This window comes from Entelurus aequoreus, linkage group LG01 (genome assembly GCF_033978785.1).
Source record: "Entelurus aequoreus isolate RoL-2023_Sb linkage group LG01, RoL_Eaeq_v1.1, whole genome shotgun sequence".
NCBI lineage: Eukaryota > Metazoa > Chordata > Actinopteri > Syngnathiformes > Syngnathidae > Entelurus > Entelurus aequoreus.
The window spans coordinates 26,003,736-26,022,047 of record NC_084731.1 but is presented as its reverse complement, the minus strand read 5'-3'; the positions used below and the strand labels follow the sequence as shown (position 1 = coordinate 26,022,047).

General features: G+C 38.8%; 1 protein-coding gene across 3 annotated transcripts in view; it reads left to right on the top strand.

The window, feature by feature from the left end:
- The window catches only part of ndrg3a (ndrg family member 3a), a 95,259-nt gene that overhangs the window by 64,933 nt on the left and 12,014 nt on the right, over positions 1 to 18,312 (top strand). For all 3 annotated transcript variants that reach the window (XM_062046519.1, XM_062046532.1, XM_062046525.1), the window contains 10 exons: positions 1,869 to 1,974; positions 3,422 to 3,542; positions 3,764 to 3,826; positions 3,921 to 3,981; positions 9,990 to 10,076; positions 10,345 to 10,401; positions 16,189 to 16,292; positions 16,379 to 16,444; positions 16,563 to 16,614; positions 16,745 to 16,792. In XM_062046519.1, coding sequence (XP_061902503.1) covers positions 1,869 to 1,974; positions 3,422 to 3,542; positions 3,764 to 3,826; positions 3,921 to 3,981; positions 9,990 to 10,076; positions 10,345 to 10,401; positions 16,189 to 16,292; positions 16,379 to 16,444; positions 16,563 to 16,614; positions 16,745 to 16,792 — 765 coding nt within the window. The remainder of the gene's footprint in view (positions 1 to 1,868; positions 1,975 to 3,421; positions 3,543 to 3,763; positions 3,827 to 3,920; positions 3,982 to 9,989; positions 10,077 to 10,344; positions 10,402 to 16,188; positions 16,293 to 16,378; positions 16,445 to 16,562; positions 16,615 to 16,744; positions 16,793 to 18,312) is intronic.

Below are 18,312 nucleotides of genomic sequence, written 5' to 3'. Positions count from 1 at the left end.
ATTGCAATAGCATGAAAGAAACGTGCTGCCATGTCATGTTATATATCTCTTTCTTTAAGCTACAGCCCCACCCTGAGTCTGTTTTCCCATCATGCTGCTGCAGTGTGTATTTGTGTGTCAGACAGGAAATGATTTGAGACACATTTCTCAGATCAATACAGCATATAAACCTTGCCAGAAGCTAAATTGCCGCTCCTGGTTCTCTGATCTTCCTCTTTTTTCTTTTTCTTTTTTTTTTTTTCCCAGCACATTTCTGGGAAGGCATGATATATTAAATTGATGTCTCCCTTCCATTTTAGTTAGTCACACCAGACTTCTCTCTCCCCTCCTGTCTCTGTCAGTCACACTCTATTTGCCACTTTTTGCTGGCGAGACGTACTTTACTTGCTGTGCCTTTTTAAAGTGTACTAAAACTCCTCTTTTCTTGTTTAAGCTAAAAATGACAGTTTCGCAGCATCACAAGAAGTCGTTTTTTTTTCCGGGCCCGTAACACCCAAAAATACACCTACATTCCGTTAGCTCCATGAAAGGAAGGAAATGTCGTCATGCTTTTTTTCCATTTCTAAAAGACATGTTATATTTAGTAACTGGAGATCGTTGCTTCCCGCTGCTGGCATGGAGTCAATGAAGCTCAATCTGTTTTGTTTCTTGAGCCAGACACCCACGCAAAAACAAGGATAACTCATTTAGTCGCTGTCAGTTCAGTGATTACTCATTGCTTTTTGGAATTGCTGCAGCCTCGTCCTTGAGACCTTGAGCAATAACGTTCATCACCCCAGTAAAGGTTGTGACTCGTGTCCGTCAAACGAATGCACCCAGGTAGAAAAATTGTCACCTGTCAGTGCCTAATCTGATGTCATTATGTACATCCAGGAGGCCTTGACATGACACCAGGCCCGCCCACTGCTTCTTGCACATAGGCACTTCATGCTGACAATGCACTTTTTTGTCCTCTTGTCGCATTAAGTGAGGCTGTACCTTTCCCAAATCCTAATTTTTGCACATTGTAACACCTCCCACGTAGTGTTTTTAGTTTACCACTCACGTTCTTGCATCTTCCAATGAATGACAAAAATGTCCCCTTTGGCTTTCCCACCCTGTTGTTGTTTTGGCCAAAGCAAGCCTTCCTTGTGCTCGATTCAAAAGAAAGCGATGAATAGAATAGCGAGGCTGGTGTGAGTGCTCTGAATTTTAATCCGTCCCGCTGCAGAGACGCTGCAAAGCATTTTCGTTTTTTGCAGCGTCATACCCTCCCTTTTTTTTTTTTTTTAAAGACGATATGTTCTTGATGAAAATCAGCCCCTTTTCACTGCTTTGTCTGTCTGAGAGCACTGGGGCAGAAGCACATGCTTTGCATCCTTAAACAGAGACTTTTTAAAGATGCAACTTCTTTGGTCATTACTTTTGGTCCAACGGGACATTTCAATTATTTATCCTTTTTACGGAATGCAATCATCCTGTGGTATGAAATATTTATTTTATCTGAAGGTGAAGTGTCCTTTCTTATGAATCAGCAAATCAGAAGCACATGAATAGTCCTGCTTTGCACTGTTTGCTTCATTTTGTCACAGTTTTAAGACCAAGAGTATAATCAGTGTTCTGAACTAAACACACACATGTATTAATTTACCTCTATTATTAATTATCATAACAGTAATTAAAAAGTGACTTCCTTTACACTCTTCCTTCACGCTTGTTAGCTGTGGCTACAAGAAGCTGATAGTGCTATGCCACGTTAGCAGAGTTTATCTTAATTATATCTTGGTTATATGAGGCAAAAATGCTATTTCATAGGCTTTATGGGGTGAAACACAGTTCTTCTCTTCTAAATGCACCCTCTGTCTCTCTCCTCTTGTGTGTGGCTGCAGGAGCATGACATTGAGACTCCTCATGGCCTTCTTCATGTGACGATGAGAGGCGTTCCCAAGGGCAACAGACCCATCATCCTCACCTATCACGACATTGGTCTCAATCGTGAGTGCGCCGAGCCATAACAACATACATGCGATCAAAGTATTTCGTTTTAACTAGGGATGTTCCGATCAAGGTTCTATGCTGCCCATTTAACAATATCAACACGATATTTAAACTAGTTACTTATTCTATTGTATTACACACAATTGTTTGAGTAAAACAAAGTCAATAGTACACAATAACCTAACAAAAGCAAAAACTACTATCTACTACTCATTTAAACCCTTTAGTTTTGCCCTCAAATTTCTCCTGTGTCCAGGGAAGTTGCCCTGAATTTGTAAACCTTATCAAAAACAACCAAAATAAAATAAGAATATTGATCTGATCACTGTAGTATCGATCACATACTGTTACTACCCTTAATATGGACACAACCAATTTATGCATCGGTCCATCCGATCCTCCTCTTACATTCCGTGTACTGACTCTGACAATGCTGACACACCAACAGTTGTTGTTAAATCATTCTCTCTCTAAAATCTTATCAGTCTACATGTTCATTTCTTGTTAGTAGCTGCCTACTTTCTGCAGTGGTTCCATTTACATTCTTAAAATTTACTAAGCACTTATTTCTTGGAGTTGGTTAAAGCTACGTTAGCTCATACTTGCCAACCCTCCCAATTCTCCCGGGAGACTCCCGAATTTCAGTGCCCCTCCCGAAAATCTCCCGGGGCAACCATTCTCCCGAATTTCTCCCGATTTCCACCCGGACAACAATATCGGGGGCGTGCCTTAAAGGCACTGCCTTTAGCGTCCTCTACAACCTGTCGTCACGTCCGCTTTTCCTCCCTACAAACAGCGTGCCGCCCCAGTCACATAATATATGCGGCTTTTACACACATAAGTGAATGCAAGACATACTTGATCAACAGCCATACCAGTCACACTGAGGGTAGCCGTATAAACAACTTTAACACTGTTACAAATATGGGCCACACTGTGAACCCACACCAAACAAGAATGACAAACACATATCGGGAGAACATCCGCACCGTAACACAACATAAACACAACAGAACAAATACCCAGAACCCCTTGCAGCACTAACTCTTCCGGGACGCTACAATATACACCCCCCGCTATCACCAAACCCCGCCCACCTCAACCCCCCCATCCCCATCTCCCGGATTCGGAGGTCTCAAGGTTGGCAAGTATGTGTTAGCTTAATAACATGTTTAGCGTTGTCCTCCAGTCATAATATTACTTTATATTGATACTTAAGATAATAACAAATGCATTTTATCTGCCATAATGGAGGTGATTATTTTTTATTTTAGGGGAGCGGCTCCACACTTTGTATGGAGACACATAATTAGCTGTGAGGCTAAGGGAGAGGATCGTGTTTGTGATCGGCAATAAAAGCCCCATTGCGTACTTTTATCCGATAAATCGGCACATTCCCAGTTTTAACCTTTTGAAACCCTCACGTTTGTTTTGTCCTTTCCAGACAAGTCGTGCTTCAACACCCTGTTCAATTATGAGGACATGCAGGAGATTACGCAGCACTTTGCAGTGGTCCATGTGGATGCGCCCGGCCAGCAGGAGGCTGCACCCCCCTTCCCCAGTGGGTGCGTGCCAGAATTGACATCACCAATATGTTACTGCTGGTCAGGGGGCCTGCGCTCCATCCATTTATTTAAACCTTTACGCCAGCTGCCTGTTCATTCGCTAATAGAAGTGCATGCTATTACTCTGTATATTCATTTATGATGATCTCAACTTTTTTTATTAATTCACACATGAAGAACCAAACCATGCTTGTCTGTATTCACATGTCGCCTGTCCATAGCTATCGCTATCCAACTATGGATGAGTTGGCTGAAATGCTACCCTCTGTGATGACTCAGCTCAAGTGAGTGCCCCTCCTGTTGCGAGCTGATCAATAATAATGTGCATACATTGAGTAACAGTCTCCATTCTTGCTCTAACCGGTGGTTTCCCTGCAGAGTTAACAGCGTCATCGGCATCGGCGTGGGAGCAGGAGCATACGTTCTCTCCCGGTTTGCTGTGAGTCCTCATCTTCACTTGTTTTTTTTTTACATTTTCTATTTACCCACCTCTTGTCCACCCTCAGTGTGACCTGTAGCCCAAGGCTACACAATATTGTGTTTGTTGCCCCAGTTCGATCTTTAAAGTCTAACATGCTAGGGCCTATTTGACGGCAACCTAGTGAGTATAGTAAGACAGTCAGCCCTCGACACATCACACTTTGAAATTTGCAAAGGTGACAAGGTGGGTGTTATTTCATGTCTAGAGGGCTTTCTTAATGTTAAAAAACATATTTAGTTTTTTTTATACTCTAGCTATGAAATGATTGAATTTACGAGTGCATGCTTAAAAGACCCAACCAACAAAAATGCAGTTCAAGTATATTTATAATTAGATATTTGGACATAATGTATTAATATGTTACCAATAAACAAGGACTACATTGATAACTAGAGATGTCCGATAATGGCTTTTTTGCCGATATCCGATATTCCGATATTGTCCAACTCTTAGTTACCGATTCCGATATCAACCGATACCGATATATACAGTTGTGGAATTAACACATTATTATGCCTAATTTTGTTGTGATGCCCCGCTGGATGCATTAAAAAATGTAACAAGGTTTTCCAAAATAAATCAACTCAAGTTATGGAAAAAAATGCCAACATGGCACTGCCATATTTATTATAGAAGTCACAAAGTGCATTATTTTTTTTAACATGCCTCAAAACAGCAGCTTGGAATTTGGGACATGCTCTCCCTGAGAGAGCATGAGGAGGTTGAGGTGGGCGGGGTTGGGGGGGGGGGCAGGGTTGAGGTGGTGGTGGGATGTGAGGGCTAGAGGGTTGCGGGGGGTGTATATTGGAGTGTCCCGGAAGAGTTAGTGCTGCAAGGGGTTCTGGGTATTTGTTCTGTTGTGTTTATGTTGTGTTACGGTGCTGATGTTCTCTCGAAATGTGTTTGTCATTCTTGTTTGGTGTGGGTTCACAGTGTGGCGCATATTTGTAACAGTGTTAAAGTTGTTTATATGTCCACCCTCAGTGTGACCTGTATGGCTGTTGACCAAGTATGCCTTGCATTCACTTGTGTGTGGTAAAAGCCGTAGATATTGTGTGATTGGGCCGGCACGCAAAGGCAGTGCCTTTTGAGATTTATTGGCGCTCTGTACTTCTCCCCATGTCCGTGTACCACTCCGTACAGCGGCGTTTTAAAAAGTCATAAATTTTACTTTTTGAAACCGATACCGATAATTTCGGCAGTCCGATATTATCGGACATCCCTATTGATAACCAACTGTACAATTCAGTTGGATCCAAAGTGTTAAATAGTCATGTATGTATAGTTCAGATAACGTCCAAAGTTTATATGAAAAGGTAAAAAAATAGGTTGATGGTGTTTGAGGAATATTTTCCACCTTTGTAGAATGTTCAGATATGTCTTATCTTCATGTTGGGAACACTCTGTTCTTTTCAAGGCCTAATAGAATGAATCCACCCTGTTTGTTTCTTCACTCATACACACATAGCTTTCTTCCTAGTTTTGATGATGATAAACGGTGCCAGGTATGTGATGTAGCAAAAGCATTCGTGTGTGTCAAAAACACACTAAGGTTAACTTTCAGTTTAGTTGCACTGAAGCGGTAGCAGAATGTACAAAAGCGCGCAAGCGGTGGGACCATCTTGGGACCGGGCTTTGTAGAGCTCTGTCTTCTCTCCAGTGCTAGTATTGCACTTGTATTTGTACTTACTCTATTTATAGATTAAATTGTTAAATATACATTTTAGTCTCCTCGCTTTATTAAGTCGTTAGAACAAAAGAACCTGGGAGGACGTTGCCCTTTTAATAAGGAAAGCTTGAACAATAGGTCCAACGAGGAAAGAAAAGTGTTCAATCGCAGTAAAGCCAATTAAAAACTGCAATGCCACTTCGGCATTCATTAAAATTGTAAACAAAACAGAAACGGGCAAAAAGTATGAAAAAAACTAATATATTTTTAAACTATATCTTTAAGGAAAAGGTTAGGCTACAATATAAACTTAAAAAGTACAGTTGTTTTAGAATTATGGCCATAAATCTCTCACGTTGACGACATTTGAAGCAATGCTAAATTAGTAATTAGCTCTGAAGGCTTTTGAATGGAGCAGGCCGCGATGCTGCTAAACCGAACTAGACTTCCTACAAAGGACATGGTGACCCACCGCTGAAATAGAAGTTTAGCAGAGACGGAGTATAATTTTATCCATGAGTAAATTCAGTCCACCAAAGTAGAACAAGCAAACAACAGTGACGATCAGCTAATGAAGTGACCATGATCATGTGGCCCCCACTTGTCGTTGTGGCCCTAAACAACCACATAGAGTATTTATGCCAGGAGACGGCCTACATACTGATATACTAAAGGCTGTAAGTTGTACGTTTTTTTTGATTGATTGAAACTTTTATTAGTAGATTGCACAGTAGAGTACATATTCCGTACAATTGACCACTAAATGGTAACACCCGAATAAGTTTTTCAACTTGTTTAAGTCGGGGTCCACGTTAATCAATTCATGGTATAAATATATACTATAAGCATAATACAGTCATCACACAAGTTAATCATCAGAGTATATACATTGAATTATTTACAATCAGGGGGGTGGGATGTGGAGGGGGTTGGGGCGGGGGGGTTAGGTTTGGTTGATATCAGCACTTCAGTCATCAACAATTATATCATCTGAGAAATGGACATTGAAACAGTGTAGCTCTGACTTGGTAGGATATGTACAGCGAGCAGTAAACATAGTGAGCTCAGAAAGCATAAGAACAAGTATATACATTTGATTATTTACCATCCGGGGAGGTGGGATGTGGTGGAGGGAGGTGGTTAGGCTAGTGTTGTAGCTGCCTGAAGGTGTTCTTTTAGTGCGGTTTTGAAGGAGGATAGAGATGCACTTTCTTTTACACCTTTTGGGAGTGCATTCCATATTGATGTGGCATAGAAGGAGAATGAGTTTAAGACCTTTGTTAGATCGGAATCTGGGTTTAACGTGCATACAAATGTTTTTTCTGTAAGGTTGTATTTCTCCTCTTTTGTTGAGAAGAATTGTTGTACATTCTTGGGTAGTAGGTTATAGTTTGCTTTTTACGTAATTTTAGCTTTTTGCAAATGTGCCAACTTATTACATTTCAATATTTTGGATTTAATAAACAAACGGTTTGTATCTTCTCGATGGCCAACATTATAACTGACCTTTTTTGTAACACAGTTTGTGAATGTAGTGTACTTTTGTAATTATTTCCCCATGTTTCTACACAATAACTTAGATATGGTAACACTAGTAAATAATGTGTAGTGATTTTTGGTCAAGAACATATTTAACTTTATTCGTTATAGACATATTTCTTGCCACATTATGATGTATGTTTTTATGAGATTTCCAGTTCATTTTATTACACGCAAGAATTTGATTTCTGTTACCTTTTTTAATGTCTTCTTCGTCTTTTTGTATTTGTGTTTGACTTTCTCTCGTGCTTTTACCGAATAGCATTATTTGACTTTTACTGAGACTTAAAGATGGTCTGTTTTTGTCAAACTATCTCCTTCATTTGTTCATTTCTTCTAGTATTATTTGTATTAGCTTCTGTCTGTTCTCTCATGAACAAAATGTGTTCGTGTCATCTGCAAATAATGCTAACTTTAAGTCCTTTGTAACTTTACAAACGTCTTTTGTATAAAGATTAAATCATTTTTGTCCCAGTATTGATACGCTGCAAAATATATTTAGCTCTGTTGACATATTTTCTTTATGTGATAAATAATGCTTCTCCAGGCCTCACATCTAGCTATGCTGGGTACCAAGCCACACATCATTCCTCCCAAACAGCCCACTGAGCCCATTTCCTTAACACTCTGTCTACCTGATGAATCACCTCATTGGTTTTCTGCTCTTTCTCCACACAAGAAGCATCAGCGCTGAAATGTGAATGTAATCTGTGATAATAACGGTAGAAAGAAGCAGAGCTTTGAAAAATGGTGTGAAGAAAATGGACGGCAATCAGAGTTACAAACAACTGGTGTGAGCTTGAGGAAATGTAGCTTTTTGCACAACAGCTGCTCTTGTCTTGTTAAGAGCTAATGAAGGAAAATTTGTTCTGACGTTTATTTGCATTAACTGCACTTGGAAGAAAGAGTTTCCCCGCAGTAGATTCATCGCAGCTGTAGCAGCACAGCGTTTATATTGTATTGAGCTTTTTGCAGTATTTGAAATGCAGCAAATGGAGAGTCTTATTGACTTAGGGCAATTCCTTCCCTGCTTTGCACTGCTTATAGTTGCACTTTGGTTTTGGTATTTTTTGCAATGAAGCTTATACATTGCATTCCAAAGTACATACCATGTTTATCTTTTAAATATCCTCTCAACAATTTATTTTAGAATTTATGAATTAGGTTGTAGAATTCTGGAAAGTGGAAACTTTCTCAGGTGATTTATTGGGTAGTTTATGGCCTCTGTTTATTTCGAACATGCATACAGTTACAGTATGGTAGATCACATATTTCCACTTTCTCATTACAACATGTCCAAAAAGGAGTAGGAAGAAGCAGAGTTTATTTAATCCTACCCCTTTTTCATTTCATGGAAATTTCTCACACATGGTTGTTCACATAATGACATGTATAAGACTATAATTTTTCAATAAGGTTCTTCAGGATGTACATCAAGATTATTTTTTCTTTTGTAAACACTGTTAGTTTCAACCTTTTCTTAAACTGGGTCATATTAGTACATTGTTTGACTTTTCTGCTTAATCCATCCCATAATTTAGTTCCACATACTGATATACTAAAGTGTTGTACGTGCATACAAATGTTTTAAGTTAGATATTTATTATATTTGTTAGATTTCTGTTTTTTTGAGAAGAATTGTTGTTCATTCTTGGGTAGCAGGTTATAGTTTGCTTTGTGCATAATTTCAGCTGTTTGGAAATGCACCAAACCATTGAATTTCATTATTTTTGATTCCATAAAGGGTTTGAAATTTGTCTATAATTAACATTATGTATTATCCTTACCGACACAATTAGCGAATTAAGCGTACCTTTGTAATTTCCCCATATTTCTACAAAATAACTCAGATATGGTAACACTAGCAAGCTGTAGAGAATATGAAGTGATTTGTGGTTCAGAATATTTTCTTTATTCATTACTGAGCTATTTCTTGCCAACTTATGTTGTGTGTGTGTGTGTGTATATATATATATATATATATATATATATATATATATATATATATATATATATATATATATATATATATATATATATATATATTTTTTTTTTTTGTAATTTATTTAAAAAAAAATTTTTTTTTTTATTTTTTTTTTTTTTTGCACGCTTGTGAAGCCACACCCCTTGCATGGACTGTGTGTGTGTCAGCAAGGTCTCTGGCACACCACAATAATAAACATACTGTATTATGATAAAATAAGTACCTCTTTTACTGTGTCAATAACACTGAATACTTTCTAAAGCCATTGCACCTGCAAAAAAATGGTCAAATATGCATCTATTTGACATTTTTTTAATTCTACTTAATATATTGAAAATGTCCTTCTTACATGTTGTCTTATTTTACTTAAGTTCTTGCTATATTGGCCTCATTTCTTATGTTAGCTGTTTTTTGCACCAACACACCAAGACAAATTCCTTGTATGTGTAAATACATGGCAATGAAAACGATTCTGATTCTGATTTTTTTGCAAAAAAAAATTCCTTACATCATTCTGACCTTTTATCATTGATGTGCTTCTTTTTAAAAAGCCATAACTGCCTTTGTTCAGACTCAACAGCACTCCTAGTGATGCTTGTTTCACAACCGCACTCCATCCATCCATTTTCTACCGCTTGTCCCTTTTGTGGTCGCGGGGGGTGCTGGAGCCTATTTCAGCTGCATTTGCACTCAAATGACTAAATCACATCCTCGCACGTCAAATTGTAGTGCCCCACTCTCACCATCAGCTCTAATAGTTCTGCCCTTTTACAGCTGAACAATCCCACGCTGGTGGAGGGCCTGGTGCTCATCGATGTCGACCCGTGTGCCGAAGGCTGGATCGACTGGGCAGCTTCAAAAGTCAGTATGACCTGGTACCCTTTGCATCATTTGAATTATTTACCTGACATCCTCTGTGCTCGCCTCTCTTTGCACACCATTGTATATTACTGCTACTTTTTATTCATGTTAGATTCACGAGTCCATGATTGAAAAGCTAAATGTTTATGTCGTATATCCGCCAGAAGCCGTGATTCTGGATGCTGTTCCCTGTCACATTTTTTTAAACTGTCTTATCAAATTATAATTTTATCTTTACTGATTGCAAGTCTTTTTTCCTTGTCCACAGCTGTCTGGATGGACCAGTAACCTGGTGGATATTATCATGGCTCATCATTTTAGCTCTGTAAGTTTAGGCTGCTTTATTTACTGTATGACCTCAATTATCATGACTTAGCAAGTGGTGGTTGGCTTTTTCTGTAACTGCCTTTGAAACTACACGTTTAATTCATTTAGTTCAAACTAAAGGATGTCATAACTGTTTTTCGCTGTTTATTTGACAAAGATTACCCCAAGATAGTCTTGCACGCTTGTGGAGGTGTCCTGCATGTCTGCATCTCTGCTCTCTGGGCGAATACTTTGGCTTTTTTGTGATCGCTTGTATTTGATTAGCAAGTAAAATGCATTACACAAAAACATTCCTGTTTTTCACTTTTAATGCGTACCGTGCGAGAAGTGGTCGCACATAAGTACCGAACCGAATACATTTACCTTTACACTCATAGGTATAGCTAAACATGATGTAGCAATCATTATAAGTGAAGTGCCTACATATGTGTGTATGTAAGTATTAACAGGGCTTCATTTTTTCCACATTTAGTTATGTTACAGCCTTATTCCATAATGAAATAAATTCCTTTTGTTCTTAAGATTTTACAGACAATACCCCATAATGACACTGTGAACTTTTTTTAAATTTGTTTTGTAAATATATCAAAAATAAAAAACTTATTAACCACATGTACATAAGTATTCACAGCTTTTGCTCAATACTTTGTTGATGCACCTTTGGCAGCAATTGCAGCATCGTCTTTTTGAAGACGATGCCACAAGCTGGCCACACCTATCTTTAGAAGTTTTCGCCCATTCCTCTTTGCCCATTTCTCTTTGCAGCAACTCTCAAGCGCCATCAGGTTGGATGGGAAGCGTTTCTTTAAATACAGGATGTCGCTGTATATTGCTGTATTCATCTTAGTCTAGTCAGGGAGGTGACCAAGAACCTGATGGTCACTCTGTCAGAGCTGCAGCATTCCTCTGCGGAGAGAGAATAACCTTCCAGAAGGACAACCATCTCTGCAGCAATCCACCAATCAGGCCTGTATTGTAGAGTTGACAGACGGAAGCCAAATCTGAGTAAAACGTTTGCCAAAATGGACCTGAAAGACTCTCAGACCATGAGAAACAAACTTCTCTGGTCTGATTAGACCAACATTTAACTCTTTGGCGTGAATGCCAGGCGTCCTGTTTGGAGATAACCAGGTACCGCTCATCACCAGGCCAATACCATCCATACAGTGAAGCATGGTGGTGGCAGCATCATGCTGTGGGGGTGTTTTTCAGCGGCAGGAACTACGAGACTTGTCAGAATAGAGGAAAAGATGAGTGCAGCTATATACAGAGACATCTTGAACAAAAAACAACAATTTCCGTCCAACCTAATTGAGCTTGAGAGATGCTGCAAAGAGGAATGGGCGAAACTGCCCAAAGATATGTGTGCCAAGCTTGTGGCATCCTATTCCAAAATACTTGAGGCTGTAATTGCTGCCAAATGAGCATCAACACAGCATTGAGCAATGGCTGTGAATTTGTTTTATTTTTTATAAATTTGCACATTGTATTTTTTATTTTACTTTTCACATTGTCATTATAGGGTATTGTGTGTAATAATAATAATAATAATAATAATAATAATATATTTTATTTGTAAAAAAGCACTTTACATTGAGTAAACAACCTCAAAGTGCTACAGTGTATTAATAAAATAAAAAGATAATAAAAAAAATAAAAAAATAAAAACTAGAACAGCCAAATAGCTAGAACTAGTATGCATGTATCTTAAAAAACTGCTTTTCTTAAAAGAAGGGTTTTTAAGCCTTTTTTAAAAGCATCCACAGTCTGTGGTGCCTTCAGGTGGTCAGGGAGAGCACAGACTGGGAGCGGCGGAGCAGAAAGCCTGGTCTCCCATTGTTCGTAGCTTTGTCCTCGGAGGTTGGAGGAGGTTAGCCTGTCCGGAGTTGAGGTGTTGTGTGGAGGATTTGGGGGTGAGTAGTTCTTTGAGGGAGAGGGGGGTATTTCCATGGAGGCACTGGTGGGTTAGTAGGGAGACTTTGTTTTCAATCCTGAGTGTAGAATTATTTTTAGACAAAAATGTATCTATTCCCTTTTGGAATGAGGCTCTAACATAAGAAAATGTGTGAAAAAGTGAAGCGCTGTGAAACCTATGTGTGTATATATACGATATATACATATTTTACCTATGAAAAGTTATTCTGTGACCTCGTTTCAACTGTATGGCCTATTTTACAGCACAATGTGCGGGCATTCTTGGTGTCATTGTTTCCGAGCCGTTTACAAAACGCCTTGGCACTTTGCCCCTACTAGCTTAAATGATGATTAATTTAATCGACATTTAATACCTTTCACCGTGATCTTGATCAGAGGTCTTCAACAGGGGGTCCGCAGCCCACACACTGTGACGTAGTTGAATGTGAATGAATAATGTCATGAATTATTATATAATAAAGAAATAATTATATTGTTATATTCATGTTAGCATTTAAGATAGCTAGCAATTAGCACTCTTGTTGTCAGCTGGCGATCAGCGCTCTAGTTGTCAGCTAACGATTGGCGCACTAGACAAGTTGGCAGTTAACGATCAGCGCGCTAGTTGTCAGCGAGCGATTCGCGCTGTAATTGCCAGCTGGCGATTAGTGCTTTAGTTGCCAGCTAGCGATTAGCTTTTCTGTTGTCAGCTAGCGATTAACGCCCTAGTCGTCAGCTAGCAATTGGCGCTCTTGTTGTCAGCTAGCATTTGGCGCTGTAGTTGTCAGCTTGTAATCAAGACACGAGTTGCCAGCTAGCGATTAGTGTGTTAGTTGCCAGCTGGCGATTAGAGCGTTAATTGTCAGCTAGCTATTAGCGGCACAATACTGCTGTTTTTTTTTTACTTGCCTGTCTGCAAGCTGTGCGATTCTGGAAACGTTCCCAGATTGCAAATTAAACCACGTCGTACCCTCTCCAAAAGTATCAGAATTTATCTTTTAAACAAATACACTGTTAAAAATTGAAGTTGTCACCGCTATTTTTTTCCCAGATGCTGTCAAAAATACACTTTGTAAACATTATATAGATTCACCCGGTCACAACATTAGGTACACCTGCACACTCTCCAATTGATTCGGAGTGTATAAAATAGCTCTTTTTAAAAGCATTTATATCATTGCATGTCGCACTTTGCCGTTATTATGCGCGTGCTAAGATTAGATGAAAAAAATACTTTATTTAACCTTTTTTTGTGTTTCCACATCATACTTGCCAACCCTCCCGATTTTCCCGGGAGACTCCCGAATTTCAGTGCCCCTCCCGAAAATCTCCCGGGGCAACCTTTCTCCCGAATTTCTCATAAAACATTATTGGGGGCGTGCCTTATAGGCACTGCCTTTAGCATCCTCTACAACCTGTCGTCACGTCCGCTTTTCCTCCATACAAACAGCGTGCCGGCCCAGTCACATAATATATGCGACTTTTACACACACAAAATGAAAGCATACTTGATCAACAGCCATACAGGTCACACTGAGGGTGACCGTATAAACAACTTTAACACTGTTACAAATATGCGCCACACTGCGAACTAGGGGTGTGGGAAAAAATCAATACGAATTCGTATCGCGATTCTCACGTTGTGCGATTCAGAATCGATTCTCATTTTTAAAAAATCTATTTTTTTTCATTTTTATTTATTTAAAATTTTTTAATTTTTTTAATTTTTTTTTAAATTAATCAATCCAACAAAACAATACACAGCAATACCATAACAATGCAATCCAATTCCAAAACCAAACCCGACCCAGCAACACTCAGAACTGCAATAAACAGAGCAATTGAGAGGAGACACAAACACGACACAGAACAAACCAAAAGTAGTGAAACAAAAATGAGTATCAATATTAGTTACAATTTCAACATAGCAGTGATTAAAGATCCCTCATTGACATTATCATTAGACATTTATAAAAAATGGAAAAAAAAGAACAATAGTGTCACGGTGGCTTACACTTGCATCACATCTCATAAGCTTGACAACACACTGCGTCCAATATTTTCACAAAGATAAAATAAGTCATATTTTTGGTTCATTTAATAGTTAAAACAAATTTACATTATTACAATCAGTTGATAAAACATTGTCCTTTACAATTATAAAAGCTTTTTACAAAAATCTACTACTCTGCTTGCATGTCAGCAGATTGGGGTAGATCCTGCTGAAATCCTATGTATTGAATGAATAGAGAATCGTTTTCAATTGGGAAAAAAAATTGTTTTTTAATCGAGAATCGTGTTGAATTGAAAAAAAAAAATCGATTTTGAATCGAATCGTGACCCCAAGAATCGATATTGAATCGAATCGTGGGACACCCAAAGATTCACAGCCCTACTGTGAACCCACACCAAACATTAATGACAAACACATTTTGGGAGAACATCCGCACCGTAACACAACATAAACACAACAGAACAAATACCCAGAACCCCTTGCAGCACTAACTCTTCCGGGACGCTACAATATACACCCCCGCTACCACCAAACCCCCCCCCCCCTCCCCCATAATGCATGAACCTTAAGATTTGAGGCTTTGGCATTGTTTAACACGAGTATCCCTTACAACATTGTAACCTTTTATAAGTCAGAAAAGACACAATTCATCATAGGTCTGTCGTATCTAGCCTTCATATCTGTAGTTACATCTCTAGTAGCGAGAGGGTTTGAATACTCGCTAAATATAGCAACAAATGTGTTACTTGGCAACACCGATCTCTCCTGCTACGTCTACTTATTCACTAGCAAAACTGCTGCATATGAGTTGTTATAAGGCTGAGTTACTTAACAGGTAGTGCCAAATCCTCTATTGGTGGGACACCACAGATTAATAAACTTATGGAAAACACTGACTTATAGTTGTTGTTTTTTCACCTTTGACTTACTTTATTGCATTTTCCTGTATAGTTTTACTAATTATTAGAGATGTCCGATAATGGCTTTTTTGCCGATATCCGATATTTCCGATATTGTCCAACTCTTAATTACCGATACAGATATCAACCGATACCGATATATACAGTTGTGGAATTAACACATTATTATGCCTAATTTTGTTGTGATGCCCCGCTGGATGCATTAAACAATGTAACAAGGTTTTCCAAAATAAGAGAACAACTTCAACTCATGTCATGGAAAAAAGTGCCAACATGGCACTGCCATATTTATTATTGAAGTCACAAAGTGCATTATTTTTTTTAACATGCCTCAAAACAGCAGCTTGGAATTTGGGACATACTCTCCCTGAGAGAGCATTAGGAGGTTGAGGTGGGCGGGGTTGAGGTGGGGGTGGGGAGGGGGGGTGTATATTGTAGCGTCCCGGAAGAGTTAGTGCTGCAAGGGGTTCTGGGTATTTGTTCTGTTGTGTTTATGTTGTGTTACGTGCGGATGTTCTTGGTGTGGGTTCACAGTGTGGCGCATATTTGTAACAGTGTTAAAGTTGTTTATACGGACACCCTCAGTGTGATCTGTATGACTGTTGACCAAGTATGCCTTGCATTCACTTGTGAGTGTGTGAAAAGCCGTAGATATTATGTGACTGGGCCGGCACGCAAAGGCAGTGCCTTCAAGGTTTATTGGCGCTCAGTTCTTCTTCCTATGTCCGTGTACACGGCGGCGTTTTAAAAAGTCATACATTTTACCTTTTGAAATCGATACCGATACATTTTAAAGCATTTATCGGCCAATAATATCGGCAGTCCGATATTATCGGACATTCCTACTAATTATTCTCTTCCCATCCTCATTACTGGAATATCAGCTTGATGATAACTGTCACATGTGCAATATTGCAATAATGTTTTCCGTTCATAGGATGAGCTCACTGAGAACCAGGAGCTGATCCAGACTTACCGTTTACATATCGCCCAGGACATCAACCAGGACAACTTGGCCCTCTTCTGTGGCTCGTACCAATAGTATGATTCCACATATTACTTTAGTTTCACACAAGTTTGTTTTTAATGTAGAGGAACTAATTTTCCTTTTTGTACTCTTGCAACAGTCGCCAGGACCTAGACATTGAGCGGCCAGTCGTTGGTTTGAATGAGGACACTGTAAAAACGCTCACGTAAGCATTTCAAATATTCAACCATCAAGCCATGTGATTATAGTCACTATATATTCATCTATATTTTTATCGTCAGTCTTCTCAGTTCTCAATAATATGGCACTTTTGTCCCGTCCAGCTGCCCTGCTTTGCTTGTGGTTGGCGATACATCGCCTGCTGTGGACGCTGTGGTAAGTTACACACCAGCCATCTTACTGTGGTTACCTAGCAAGCTTTGAGAAGGCTGTGACAAAGAATAGGAGCAGCTCTTTATTATTCAAAAGATTATTTGAGTTGACTACTGTCTAATTGCTGTTTCAGGTGGAGTGCAATTCCAGGTTAAATCCAACAAAGACGACCCTGCTAAAGGTGAATGCTTGTTATGTGTCATTACATGTTTTTGTATGGTAAGAACTTGCTTTTTGGTTGGCGATTCAGCGGAACCACTAAAGCTGAACCAAATGTTCCCATAATTAAGCCATTTCATTGACATCACAGGCCTTTATTTTGGGAAGTGCAAATAACTTTAGAATATTAATTAACTTGAGAAAATACCCCAATATTTTGACACAATGCAATTTTAATGTCAGAATGTCTTTTATTTTCAAGTTTTACTTTAACCTCTTAAGGCCCAAGCTGTTTGTTTACATGCTTTTTTTATTTCTCTTTGCTATTTGGGCTTATTGGACCCTAATTAGAATAAAAACTAAAAAGCATCTTTTAATATGATGTACTTAGTCCATAAGTGCACAAACGTGTACTTCATGTTTAGTGACATGCAAATTTTTATTTTTACACTTTTTTTTCCAAATTCCATTGTATGTTATACTCTTCTTACACCACCAGATAGCAGTATACGTGTCCATATGTCGACATAAGACCCCAATTCAGTAGTGTACGCAATTTTGGAAATAAGAGCTAAAAGGTGCTGTCCACGCATGTGGCCACTAAGGCCTTTAGAGGTTAAGGCACATCATTTATTTGCTCGCACCGTTTGATATACAGTCAAGTTGGCGGGTATTTTGAGGCAAACTTTGCTAGCGAGCACACAAGTCTTCTCACTCATCATTGACCTGATCACCACACTGACCGTGTAGCATTTAGCGCCATCTGCGGTTATTATAAAGGAGCATGTGGTGGCAAAACAAATTGCGCCATTAATTTGCGTTTTTAAATGATTTATGCAATAATTTTTTTGTGATTAATAGCATGCGTTAACTTTGACACCCCTGGTTTAAAGTATCATTCGGCATTAACTGCCAAACAAAGTATATATTTTTTTTAAACTCTGTTTAAAGAAGAATTAGCATTCCTAATTCATAAAGACTAGAAACGAAAAAAAAAGAAGATCAAAACATTGTGTTCATTGTTAAAGAAGAACTGCACTTTTTGGGAATTTTGCTTATAATTCACAATCATAACATGTCTTTTTTTTAATGCATTCTAATTAGTGAATAAATGTCCACTTACAATGGAGCCAATGGGAGCCATGACGTCATTGCTTCTATTGCGTTTATTCTGAGAAGACATATGGACGCACTTCGCCTTTGCCGCGGTAGACAACAAAACAACTTGTAAACCCCGGGGCTAGATTTCTTTGGCAAAAATACAACTGACTTGAAGCGCCATCTGCAGACTAACCATAGGGACATCTTCATAGGCCGAAGTTAATGTTTCAAAATGACTATTACTGTACTGGATTACTGTTACTATTAAAGATGTAGAGCAGGAGCAAGACTGTGTACTATACCACATGTCCGAAAAAAATACTTAACAAATACTTACTTAAATATTGAGTAATTAGATTAAGATTAAAGTACCAATGATTGTCACACACACACTAGATGTGGTGAAATTTGTCCTCTGCATTTGTCCCATCCCCTTGGGGA